At 44.0% G+C, this 13,437-nt stretch overlaps 1 protein-coding gene across 2 annotated transcripts; it reads right to left on the reverse strand.

The window, feature by feature from the left end:
• Positions 1-8: 8 nt before the first annotated feature.
• LOC133138625 (exportin-2) lies at positions 9-12,769 on the reverse strand. Of its 2 annotated transcripts, XM_061257535.1 has the most exons (25): positions 12,648-12,769; positions 10,511-10,601; positions 10,242-10,384; positions 10,054-10,155; positions 9,688-9,833; positions 8,818-8,908; positions 8,398-8,505; positions 8,049-8,141; positions 7,654-7,821; positions 7,332-7,461; positions 6,922-6,987; positions 6,012-6,214; positions 5,748-5,832; positions 5,503-5,564; positions 5,203-5,339; positions 3,927-4,030; positions 3,722-3,819; positions 3,476-3,626; positions 2,832-3,040; positions 2,583-2,680; positions 2,193-2,278; positions 1,887-1,968; positions 1,559-1,705; positions 1,099-1,330; positions 9-881 (listed from the first exon to the last, which is right to left on the reverse strand). In XM_061257535.1, exons 2-25 carry the CDS (start codon positions 10,593-10,595, stop codon positions 792-794), a joined length of 2,916 nt encoding a protein of 971 aa, XP_061113519.1. In that variant the 5' UTR covers positions 10,596-10,601; positions 12,648-12,769; the 3' UTR covers positions 9-791. The 2 variants fall into 2 exon arrangements, 1 of the variants encoding a protein (XP_061113519.1); XR_009709757.1 differs by lacking the exons at positions 9-881; positions 1,887-1,968 and having other exon boundaries at positions 1,191-1,330.
• Between the last annotated feature and the right edge of the window lie 668 nt (positions 12,770-13,437).

Here is a 13,437-nt window from a genome sequence, read left to right on the forward strand (position 1 = left end):
ACACAAAATTCATACAAGTGCTTTTATTTATTCACATCTGCAGAAAATAAGACAAACACAAACATGACAGTATATCGAAGCTGAATGCAACAGAGATGAGGGAGGGGAAATGCTTCCCCAGCTAAGAAGCTTTCCACAAGTAAAGCCCTCCATTGGGGAAAAACAGATGTTCACAATAACAAGAGAAACATACAAAGAACAGATTCCCAGTAGTTCTGCAGACAGCTGTGCAGGACAGTTCTAGGCCAGGGGACTAACAAGTCCAAAATTCACTGTCGCTGTCATTGTCAATACTGGACCATTTCCCAAAGCTTTGGGAAAATGGGTTGATGTGCTTAGTTTTTCGAAGTGCTGCTTCAACGCTAAGATGGACAGGCGATGACATGAATCCACTTGCAACATAGGAGCTCACTAAGGTCTTGAGTGTGCATTGATTGCTGCTCTGTCACATTAGCCCCCTTTCAAATTTAATCTAATTTGACAGCCAAATCAGGAGCACAAAGACAGCTGCACTTTGAGAAACTGATGAAGGTTTAAGCTTTTTTTGGAAGAAAGTCACTGCTTCCTTCTTGCGTATTTTTTTTTGTTAAACAATCAATTGAATTTAAAAACCTTAAAAATACACAGTTCAAATGAAACCTAGTGAACCATGATTGTGGTTTCTGAGTTTGGTCAGTCAGTCGGTCGATCACGCATCCCGTTCAGCCCTGGCCTCTCCCAAGTGACACAGCGCTTTGCCTCTCTCCGTCACGAGGTCCCCGTTGCATGGGGTCCTGCTCCTCCTTCTGCTCTTACACCAGCTGCACACTGGCAGCCTGCAGGTAGCCCTGAAGGTACTGCAGGGCCTCAGCATTCAGGTTGGTGCTCAACATGGAAGGGACCTGTAAAAGCCCAATACACCCCACCACAATGCTTTAATTGCACCAACAAACCAGATCACACTAAACGTATAAATACATTGGGGGAAAAAAAAACAACCTTCTTTAATTAAAATTAAAGCCAATTTACAATTACTTAAAATGTGAAATCAAACCCGGATTCGCAATTATCCAAAGCCCTGGAATGTCACATTGCCAAGGCAGGGGTCAAGGCACTCACCCGTCCCGGGCATGCAGTGGATAGCTTGTGCAGGGACTGGGCTAGCAGAATTTTGGGGTTGATGACAGCGTCTCCAATGGGGTCGTGCTCCTTCTTCCCAGCAAACGCGAGCTGAGCGAAGGCGGTCTGGTATCCGGGGGTGTCCTCGATGTCGATGAAGTGCTCGTCGTCAGGGATGCTGTCGTCCTGCGGCAGCTCAAAGAGGCCAATCAGAGCCTGCAGCAGAGGAGTCCTGGAAAAAAAAAAAAAAAAACTCATCATGACCATCAACCCAGACAGCCAAGGATACAACTTTTCAAATTGGTGTCCAACCCATAATGCACTCGCTTACATGCAGTCCCTTACAAGGTGGGTCGCCGGAGAATAACATATGGGCGTATGGGAGCAGAAAAATCATACAGTTGACTGCTGGTGGTCCTTCTTGCTGCTACTGCCTGCTAAGCGCTAACCGTTCCCTCACCAGAGCTTGGTGTACTCCGTGTCCATCATGGCTGGACACTCAGTCAGCACTTTTGTGATGCCCACAGCGCAGATCTTCTTCTCCACCGGGCCAGAGACCTTCTGCACTTCTGGAATGACGATCTTTTCTAGCACCATGCTGAACATCCTGAGCCGGGCAGACAGAACAGGAGCCCCCGTCACAAAGGTCACCCACTGCTCAGCAACAAACAAAATAAATACCCAAACAGGACTAGCAAGAGTGCCGTGCTACAGTCTGAATTAACCTCAGTAAGAGGAGGTCACATTTGTGCAATGGAGCGTAGTGTGTCAGGAGCCACAGGACATACTTCGGCTGTATGCTGTCAAATATCTCCTGCAGTGCGATTGCTCCATACTTCACACAGTAAAGGTTGATAAACACCAGGAAACCTGCAGTGCAAGCAGAAGACTAACGTTCAAAAAACATATCCAACAAGTGTGACAGAGCATGGTGTTGAAGCAAACAACCAATGTTTTAAAATTTTATGACCAACTTTCCTTTTAACCCCAAATCAATTTATTTAAACGCCAAGTCACTACAACAGCACTTTGTGAGCCGCTGTCATCCCTCTGTGAAACAGTCAGGATGAGTGCACTTTCCCAGCTGAACTCACTCTTAATGAACTTTGTGGTTTTGGAGCTCTGCAGTCTCTGGAAGAGCAGAATGAAGATCTGTTTCCTGTACTGAGTGATGGACTCCCTGAGGACACAGGAAAAGGCATTAAGACCACTGGGTATCCACGGTATGGCTGATGCAACGTCTGCGTATCAAAATGCAAAATGTCTGACTGCCCTGTATGCTGTTAAATATGAAATGTTACTCCATAAAGATGTCCTTCAAGATGTTCAGTTATGAAATCTAAGTGCAATAATACGTCAGATTCATGCTCATAATCCGTTTAAAATAGATCCCAGATCTGTCATGGTGGAGACAGGTTAAGTGCATTGGTGTGAGTGATCTGAAGACATTTGCGGTGGGTGCTTTGAATGCTCGCATCACTCACGACGGCATGTGCTCGATGATGCTGTTGAGCAGGTAGAAGCCCTGGTGGTCATTGGTTTTGGAGGCGATAAGCTTCTGGAACACGCCAAGAAGACCAGGCTGTGGGAGGGGGGGGAGAAAATGCAGTGGAAAATTCCATAATGCACAAAATACTGAGCTACCTCTTAACTGAACAACTGGTCTGAATTCATTTGAAGACATATCGGGCCAGTTTCCCGAAGGCCTCCCACTCAAGGCTGGAGAGACTCACAATCTTGTCGGAGGCGGTAGCAGCGATGGAGACACCCCCTTTCTCCAGGTAGGCCTGCAGCAGGCGCACCAGCGGGGGGATGTTCCCAGTGCGTTCCCACAGCACGGGCTGCAGGAGGTGGGGGAACAGGGCCATGTAGGAGGCCGGGATGGAGTCCGAGTGAATCTCCAGCAGTAGTGACATCACCTGGAACACGTACGGCACAAACTCTGCAGGGCGGAAACGAGCGACACAAATGAGTCCTACCACACTGCTCAGATGCACATCTCCCACCACACTAAAAATTATCCTGAAATATCATGAAACCTACCATTCCTACTGTGCCTTAATCATTCAAATAGATTCAATGGTTGTATCCACTTTCCATTCATTTTGTTGAAGAAATGAACAAATAAAATCCTACTGGAAGCAAGTATAAATCATACTGCTTTTTTTCTCCACCAAAATGTCATGGGTGACAAATTAAACTCAAGAACACATACACACTACTCAGGTTAATTCCAGCTAATTAAAGAAAATAATACTAAGAAGGTTAAGGGTTTGCTAGCTGACAGAACCTTTACATCATCATAACTGGCTGAAGTGAGGACTTAATGTTGTTGTGTTTCTGCTGGGCTGCGATACGCGGACACGCAGTTCCCTACCCTGCACGTCGTTCTGCAGGATCTCCGTGAACACGGGGAAGAGAGCCTCCTCAAAGCTGCCCACGGTGGCGGGGTTGGCCTTGCAGGTGATCCTGATGGACAGGCACAGCGACTCAAACAGGTAATGGTTAAAGTGCGGCTTGCTGGGGTTCTGAAAGAGACGCGCGCAGGTTAGGGTCGCCAGTTAATAAACCGCTTCTCTTTGGCAGCTATGCTAGGCGATGCGTGGAGATGGGAGCGGCCTACCTTGCTGACCAGCAGGAGTTTGTGAGTGAGCTGGCCGATCAGAGTGGGGACGTAATGCACGATGGCCTCCTGCAGTAGGGAGAAGCTGCGCATGATCGCTGTAGGGAGAGAGAGAGAACGGTTCTGAAACGTGAATGTAAAACAGAGGGGCCAAATAAAAACATGATTTGGGGGTAAAGAAGAGGGGAGAGAAAGTGCAGAGCACCTTTCATGATGTACTCATTCTCGGAGGATCCAGGCAGGGCGAGGGCCTTGAACAGGTTGGTGAGCATTTGCTCTGTGAAGGGGGCCATTTCAGCTGGGGTGATGCTGCAGGACATCAGAGACAGTGAAAGGTCAACGGAAATCCACTTAGTCACATAGTACTCTACGGGGTGAGTACAGTCAGAGAGCTGTGTTAGGATGCAGCAATTGGTATAAAATGTGAGGAGTTTTCTTACTGTAGTTCTTACTTTAGATGTGAAGGGGATGCAGTAGTGTATTATATAGACAGGGTACAGTACTCAGTGCACGTGTTGATAGTGCAGTAGTGTATTATATAGACAGGGTGCAGTACTCGGTGTACATGTGTTGATAGTGCAGTAGTGTATTATATAGACAGGGTGCAGTACTCAGTGTACGTGTTGATAGTGCAGTAGTGTATTATATCAACAGGGTGCAGTACTCAGTGTACGTGTTGATAGTGCAGTAGTGTATTATATCAACAGGGTGCAGTACTCAGTGTACGTGTTGATAGTGCAGTAGTGTATTATATCGACAGGGTGCAGTACTCAGTGCACATGTGTTGATAGTACAGTAGTGTATTATATAGACAGGGTGCAGTACTCAGTGCACATGTGTTGATAGTGCAGTAGTATATTATATAGACAGGGTGCAGTACTCAGTGCACATGTGTTGATAGTACAGTAGTGTATTATATATACAGGGTGCAGTACTCAGTGTACATGTGTTGATAGTGCAGTAGTGTATTATATAGACAGGGTGCAGTACTCAGTGTACATGTGTTGATAGTACAGTAGTGTATTATATAGACAGGGTGCAGTACTCAGTGCACGTGTTGATAGTGCAGTAGTGTATTATATAGACAGGGTGCAGTACTCAGTGTACATGTGTTGATAGTGCAGTAGTGTATTATATAGACAGGGTGCAGTACTCAGTGCACATGTGTTGATAGTACAGTAGTGTATTATATAGACAGGGTGCAGTACTCAGTGTACATGTGTTGATAGTGCAGTAGTGTATTATATAGACAGGGTGCAGTACTCAGTGTACATGTGTTGATAGTACAGTAGTGTATTATATAGACAGGGTGCAGTACTCAGTGTACGTGTTGATAGTGCAGTAGTGTATTATATAGACAGGGTGCAGTACTCAGTGTACGTGTTGATAGTGCAGTAGTGTATTATATAGACAGGGTGCAGTACTCAGTGTACGTGTTGATAGTGCAGTAGTGTATTATATAGACAGGGTGCAGTACTCACAGTGTAGCCGTGTTGGCGCCCCTCATGGTGAAAAGCCTCTCTAGGGCGTGGGCAGCGTAAGTGTGCTCCACGGTGCTCTCAGCCTGCAGGTGAACGATCAGCAGGGGGACAGCCTGGAGGAGCTGCTCTTTGGGGAGCTGGGAGTGGAGGAGGGAGGCACAGGGTGTGAAAGGAAAAGGAGGAAACTTTAAATTACTTTAACAAAAAATGTTTCATAGCCTAATATACCAATAAAACCCAATAAAAAAATGTATATATACCAGCCCCCCCCAAGAGGGAACCAAGACGAACCGCACGTACCTGATTCCTAAAAATCATCACATATTTGATGGCGTCTGCCTTCAATACTGGAAATTCATTGACTGAAAAGAGAGACGCACACATTTTCTGATCCATTCATAATAACGCAGTATACAACCTTAAATCCACAATGTGTGCAAAAGTTTTTTATTCATTTCTTGGGCACTTAATGATTTCAACTTGGCACCTTATTTTGTTACAAATTATGGAATGTTTGTTAACAGGAAAGCTATTTTCATCCTTACTGTTAGGTGACTTCAAGTCTGTGAGGATGTGGTTCACGAAGAATTCTGTCAGATTCACCAGCTCATTGGCTTGTGTTATCCCATGCTGGAAAACACATGCATATTACGATTAAATCAACACCAAATACTGTCCAAGTCAGGCAAAAACAATGAACTGGTACAGACTCTTCATGCGACTAAACCTAAAGTTAACAGAAAAGACAGCAGTTTCTTATTTTGGGCACACATCCTTCTCCGCCAACTTTCCCACAAACCAGTCTGTACCTTCTGTGTCTGGGCTTTGGAGGCCAGTGATGTCACCAGGTAGATGGCGGCATCCTTGTGCTTCCAGTTCACCCCAGGGTTCTTGGCGTACTCCACCAGCATGGAGTTGACGTAACCAGAGAATATTCCGGTGACCGGGCCCTCAAAAAACTTGCACAGGCCACGCACCAAGTCACAGGCTGCCCTGCGCCGCGTGTCGATGTCTGGGGAGGAGATGTGTCGACAGGCTGAATGTAGATCCACTTCAGAAAGCTTATTTTAATTTAACACAACAATGCTCAACATTTTCAAAAGGGAGCCACCCCAACAACAATCCTCCAATATATGAATTTAAAAATCCAGAAGATATAAAATCACTTGTCTTGTGAGTTAACCAGAGGAAAATAAAAACAAAAACACATTTGATCTAGAAAGACAGATAGCGATTCTATTTTAATAGAAATACATTCTTTTTTAAAGATATTTTTTAGGCCTTTTTCAGCTTTATTGGACAGTATATAGAGACAGGAAGAATGGGGGCGAGAGAGAGGGAATGACATGCGACAAATTGTCAGACGGTCGGATTCGAACCGTTGACGTCGCGGCTGAGCCACCGAGACACCATAGAAATAAATTCTAATGCATGTACACACAAAGTATACCACATGATCCACTTGATGCTAGACCTACAGGGCAACTTGTTATTGACAGTAGAATCAATGAGCAGATGGTACACAATCCAATCCTCTCAGTCATGAGGCATATTTAGTTCACTCAAAAGCTCCCCATGATTTGGAATCCGCTATGCCATTTCCTTTACAGCAGTGTGAAAGTAATCTCATTAAACTTCATGATAATCCTTTCAACAGGAATAAATTCATTAAAAAGCCACAGGTGTGAACAGCATTGCCATGGCAACGCGCTGCCTTACCTGAGCCCTCCAGGTCTCTCCTGATGTACTCTTCAGAGTTGTCCTCAAAAGCCTCCTCATCAGCACCTGTGGAGGAGACAGTGGTCAGAAACAAAGACATTTGTGTGATACCAAGACTGGGGAAAAAACACAATTAGAAATGTAAAACTGTAAAATTTGTGGTAGAAAAGCAGCATGCCAATAAAAATGTATTTTAGAGGCATGCCTTTTGAATGACCTCATCGTAAGGTCAGTTTGTCTGAAGACAAGTCATGATGATTTGTCAATTGTAGATCAAGAATAAATCACAAAAGCTGGTGCTGTCAATTTACAGACATGCACATCTCCCAGTGCCCAGTTAGAAGTGAGTCATGTAGGGTGCCATTTCCCCGAGTCTAACGCTCTGTGTGTTTTATACCACCGGCACTCACTCCTGAACTCCATGTTGGGAACGATGACCTTCTCACAGATGCTGGTCAGCGTGTTCTGGTCCTCAAACAGGTGCTTGTAATGTGGCCTCTCGCACACTGAAGCCAGGAACTGGATGGCATTGCTCACAAGCTGAACATGAGAAGAAAAGGCTTGTGTTAGGTAGCATTCCGACAGTACCTCAGCAGTTACATCCCCAGAATCAGGCAGAATCAACAGCAAAGCTTTACAATAACCTTCGTCAGCCATTGTTGCACACCACTAACTGAAATGTAGAAAGCCAGGACGACATGACAAAGAAAGAGGGAAGGAGTAAGAGCTCACCAAGTCGTACTTGACCTCCTGCCCAGTGGTGACCAGAAGGTTCCAGATGGCAGTCACGAATCTGGGCAGGTACGGCTGGAACTCTTCATCGTACTTCTGAGCGTAGAGGGCAGCGTTATCACAGATCTGAGACTTCAGCAGCTCCAGCAGACCCGCCTCCTCTTCATCCTAGTTGGGAGCGGGCAGTTGAAACAGACCAAATTAAATGCAACCAAGGGTATTCATTCGTCACACAAAACCAATCATCAAACTGCAAGGACAACAACCTGTTGAATAAAGGTTCTTGATCTGCAACACAACATCATACGGGCGCAGTCGATGAGAAATATTCATATGCATAATATATGCATGTATTTTACTTAAAATCAATCCCAATAACATTAAAGCACACTTACATCCGTTTGGAGAAGCTTGTTATCTAAAGTCAGTAAATTGTGAAAATTTGTCATCCAGGTTTCCATGTTGTCTTCAAAGAATTCTGGAAGATCCTGAAAATAACATGTTTCAAAAACAAGAAAAACAAAAGAAAACATGAGATAATGCAAGGAACCAGGGACAAAGCAATTAATTTTGAGAAAAAATGCTTTAATATAATAAAGATCTGTATCAGCCTTATGGGATATTTCAGCCAGAGGATGTTGCCAAGTTCCTCAGCATAGTGTCACTGTTAGCAAGGAGACGCTCAGCGGAGGAGGAACTGAATTCCAGGAAACAGACAGTGTAGCACTACAGGAAGAAACTCACTTGGAAGTTGAGACTGTAGAAGAGTTTAGAGATGAGCGTGAGGGAGGAGAAGAGGACCTTCAGGGCGTTGACGTCTGTGGAGTGGTTATGGCACAACTCGATGGTTGCCTGAGAAGGTTTGAGCAAACAGCCAGATTAAAGGCAAATAAATACAACTAAACCAGGATGACTTCACATAACCAACCCCATTTCCACCTGCCAATGCAAAGCAAGTGGCAGCTTCATTTGCACCACCTGGCCAAGGTGAAACCAATGCAATACTGCAGAGGCACTAACATTTGAATGCTTACCAATGTGTCCTATTCTAGACTATTGAATATTAAGCAATGAAAGTAATTGGGCTACTGATTTCATGTATGACCAATATGTGGTCAAATGATGCTTAGTTGTTCCAACCTATGCAGTGTCTGTATTACTCACTTTGAACAGCTCTGTCAGTGGTTGAGCGAATGTCTCCAGGACCAGCTTAATCTCCAGCCACAGCTCATTAGACTTGAACTCGTGACGATACCTGAGACAGGAATACACTCAGCTGTAGACCAAACTGCTTGAACAGCACCACACTGTCACATACAGACGGCTAGATGAGCTTACGTGGCAACAATGAGATGAGCCCTCACCCAAAGGAGTCATCTCCTTACGGTTTTGGCAGAACATTCATCATTTACTCAGTAAGTCACCCAGGCCAGAATACTGCTGATACTGCTGCTGAAGTGACTTAATTTACTGTTGCAGCTGAGCGATGTTATCAGTATCATTTCTTAAAAGAATAAAGATTTTTAAATGTAAAGATTTTTATTTTTCATGGCATACATAACCGTTTCTGACACCTTGTGGCTTAAGAGGGTAAATATCTCAAACATGACAAGTAGCCAATTAACAAAAAAATCATTTCAATTCTGGGATTGGGTTTGCAATTGTGGTTGGAAGAGCATACAAATTGGGACTCCAAAATGGAGATTGTAAACCACTGCTCAAGACCATCTAAACCCCTCAACACTGTGACAACAACTTGAGCACTTAAGAACGACAAGGCTGGCAGTAGCCAATCAAGAGCTGGACAATGGATAGCTAAACCAAACAAAGACCTTCACTAATAAAACATAATGTTATTGGAGTCATTTTCACACCTATTTCAGATGTATCAACTGCCTTTTATTAAATTAGCCAACAAAGAAGCCCATGTTTTGAAATGTGAACCCACACCACACGGAAGCCACCGATTGTGAAGCCAGGACCTGGTGCCAGCCCCAGTGAAACTGCTGGTGACAGTACAGCGAGCATCCTGACCTCTTGAAGAGGGAGTGAGCAGTGCGCAGGACCCCGTTGATGATGTGGAAGTCACCGCTGCGGAAGCGGGTCACCATCTCAGTCAGCAGGTCGGGCCACTTCTGTGGGAAATCCTCTCTGCCGATGATACTGATGGCATCGCTCAGCTGCAACAGTAAAGGGATGGGGATTAGAGGACTATGTCAAAGAATAAAGCTGCAAAACCCAACCATTAATGGCTCTAGAGCCCGCAGATCATGGTATTGTCTTCCAATAGCATTGCAAGTCTTCACCAGCAGTCGTTAAGCAACCATATCATATATATCAATATATAGGTTCATATTATGTAATCCGATAACTTGCTAGCAAATTCTCTTCTTGCCGAACCTGTTTCTGAATTTGCTCTGGACTGCTCAGCATCAAATTGACAATGTTGGCTTTGATGGCAGTTCGGTCCAGCTCGGAGATTTTGTTTGGTTCATCCTCTACCTACAAGAGAAAAGGTTACACACATATTGAGTTTATACTGAATAAGCTGTAGAGCCTGTGCCAAAGAGCCTGCCCAACAAACTCACAATGCGCCAGTTCCTCTTGATGTAGTTCTTGAATGTCACAGCGGCGCACACACGGATCACGTTGTCGTGAGATTTCTCCAGGAGCGTGAGTAGCAGGATTGGGTAGTTCTGGCTCACCTCCACCGACTCCAAATATTTCTCGGCTGGAGGAGCAAACAGTAAATCCCACAGTATTAGAGGTTTGGCAATACAGTGCACTTCACAAGTGCCCCAAGGTAAGGTCCTGTAAATTACTTCAAAAGGCATCCCATAGAGCCTCCCTTTAATACCTGGACGCCTGACAGCTGGATCGGGGTCTAATGTTTTCCGCAGAAACTCTGTGAGAGTTTGAAGGTTAGCATCAGTCAGCTCCATGGCCCCCTGATAACACATTTACACAAACATCATTACATAATGCAGTCACAAAATTAACAATGATGCAAATGTACTTTTCACATCTGACAACCAGTACCCAAACTGCTTGCCTTGATGCCTTGTGTGTCCAGTGCCCTGTACTAGTCAAATCAACAGAAGCCGTCAGTTAGCTGTTGCTGTTACCTATTAGCAGTAGCCATTTAGTATTCATGTTGAATGCATCGTCTTTCACCCTCCTGCAGGGCATAGCATTTATAATTATCTAAAGACAAAAAAAAGCTGACACCCAGAACTTACTGACAGAGCTTCATGGAAAGAATCAAGTGACCCTTTCATTGAAGGGATTTTGAAGAGATTATTTTGACCCTGGACTTGCAATATCAGAGCCTCGTTCTATAAAATTCAGACGGTTACTTGATGCTCTATCACAGGGGTCGGCAACCCTGGTCCTGGAGAGCCGCAGGGTGTGCTGGCTTTCGTTGTTACTTGGCATTAATTGATCAATGAAAGCCGTTGATTACACAGTTAACTCACCTCACCTGGTTTCTTGGGTCAGAATCGGTTGCTTATTTTAAGGTGGAGACGAAAGCCAGCACACCCTGCGGCTCTCCAGGACCAGGGTTGCCGACCCCTGCTCTATCAGCATCTTCTGTCGCAGAACCAGTTTCTACCCGCCACCATCAATTCCTCGTTTGCCAAACAAGGATATTTTGCATAATCAATGTCCAGAAGATCCTGGAAATATGACCCATTTGGGAATTTGGGAGTTGTCACTTACAACTGGGAATTTCGACTATCCGGTCGTATATTGTTTGAATTTAAATTGTATAAGACCGTTTGAATAAACGAATGCATCAGTGACTGAACGACAGACGAAAACTAGTCTTATTGTACACTACAAGGCACCGTTGTTTTCGTTTCGTTTGCTGACAAAAATACTTGGAGCCTGGACGCTTTAACAAAGCGAGCTAGGGAGTTTTATCAACTTGGCCCCACGCATTCTTATTCCCAAACCAGTTTTTACCAACTAATGCAAATTACCTCACCCTCAGTAGCGCCAGGCTAAAGTTAAAACTTATACAGCCATTTTTACGACTTCGCGTTCAACTACCTACTGTAGCTACTGTACCACCATGCAAAAGTAGCTATCTACTTAATAACGTTAGTCATTCCCGTTAACTCATGAAATGTACAGCACATTCCAATATGTTTGACGATACATTACATCAATTTGTAACGGAACACACAGCTAATGTTAGCCGTTACCTGGGGATACAGCACACATTGCATCGATCAAAAATGATAAAATTGTGCACTTTGCTGGAAGAACTCACACAAGACAAGGTTTGTTTTGACAATGCAAAGCTAGCTAGCTAGCTAACCAGCAACATTAATAACGTTATCCAACTGTCCAAGTTACACGGGCCCAAAAAGAGGCCCAACAATGCGATCTGCCAATATAGAAACGTAGCTAGCTAAAAGCAAACCAGACATACTAGCCACTGCTAGCTTTCTTCGAAATCAGCCACTCTGTAAATACTAACAACGCAAGAGATACGGATATAAACTTAGGCATATAGCTAAACATGCCCACGTTTATGAATGACCTGTGCTAAGCTAGCTAGGCGACCGGTGGAAGTCATAGGCTACTGCCACTGGTGTATAAGTTAGACAGCTAGCTACATTAGCTACCCAAAGCAGCACGAGGCTAACTTTTGCCGGCACGTTTGGACAGATCACTCTGCAGTGCTTTGAGCTAACGATAACTATCCGTATAACAATATTGGTGTTTACGGTGTGCATCACAATTCTAGCTAGCTTGCGTCCTAGTACCTAGGCCAGGGATGCATTCTGCACTATGTTTAATAGCCGAACACATTAGCGTAACGTTAACTAAATAAGCGAGCTGTTAGCTTAAGCTATGTTGAATCCTGACGCTGCAAGACTGCCGTCTGAATAACTAGCAATCATGTCAACCGAATAAACCTTCATTTTCAGAAGAATAACCGCATTTTCTGTTGTTGTGGAAAAGTATTTTCTTCAGTTTCCTACCTTTTGTATTGAATGGTTATGCGACACACCACAGACGCGGGGAGAGCGACTACTGCCTAACCAACGTTATTCACTCACTTTCAAAAATACCAGTTAACAGCGCGGTTACATCACTACGCAGCCGCAAACTGGGGGGGTGTCTCTGTTTTTACATCATATCCGTCGGTATCCGCAGTGTTGCAGTCTTCCAGTCTATGGTCACAGTTCAATGGTTGCAGTGCACCCACAGAAAGATTTTTTATTTTATTTTTTTCGTCTATGCCCCCATCATATCCATGTTCTGCACACATGCACAATTATTCTACATTACCAAATTATCAAGTAATAAGTATAGTGATTTTAGTTGGATTTTCAGTTAAACTGAATGGTTTTATAGTTTAGAGACACCTACAAGGCTACAATCACAAGAACCCATCCTTATAACCAGAGTATTGTACATTCATTCCCAAATAGCAGTCCATTGTGGTTGGGGTTTTGGAGTTCTTGGGTGTAACCTGACATCCAGTTCACCCCTTACTCCTAAAATAACTGGCAACAAAAGATTAGTAAACCTGGATATCTCATACCATGCTGTATATGCACACATTTCTTTACTGCACCAAAGCAACTTTGGTCAGAATGGCAATAAAGTATTTTACATGGACCGATTATGCACTCAATATGACAACCATTTACTTATCCTTTTTAAATTTTCAGTTCAAACACATATTCATGAATTTGGCTGCCATTAAACAATTCACATAACAAAAATACAATCTATTAGTTTCATGAATGATGAAAAAAATATTTT

The sequence above is a fragment of the Conger conger genome, chromosome 10, assembly GCF_963514075.1.
Source record: "Conger conger chromosome 10, fConCon1.1, whole genome shotgun sequence".
Lineage (NCBI taxonomy): Eukaryota > Metazoa > Chordata > Actinopteri > Anguilliformes > Congridae > Conger > Conger conger.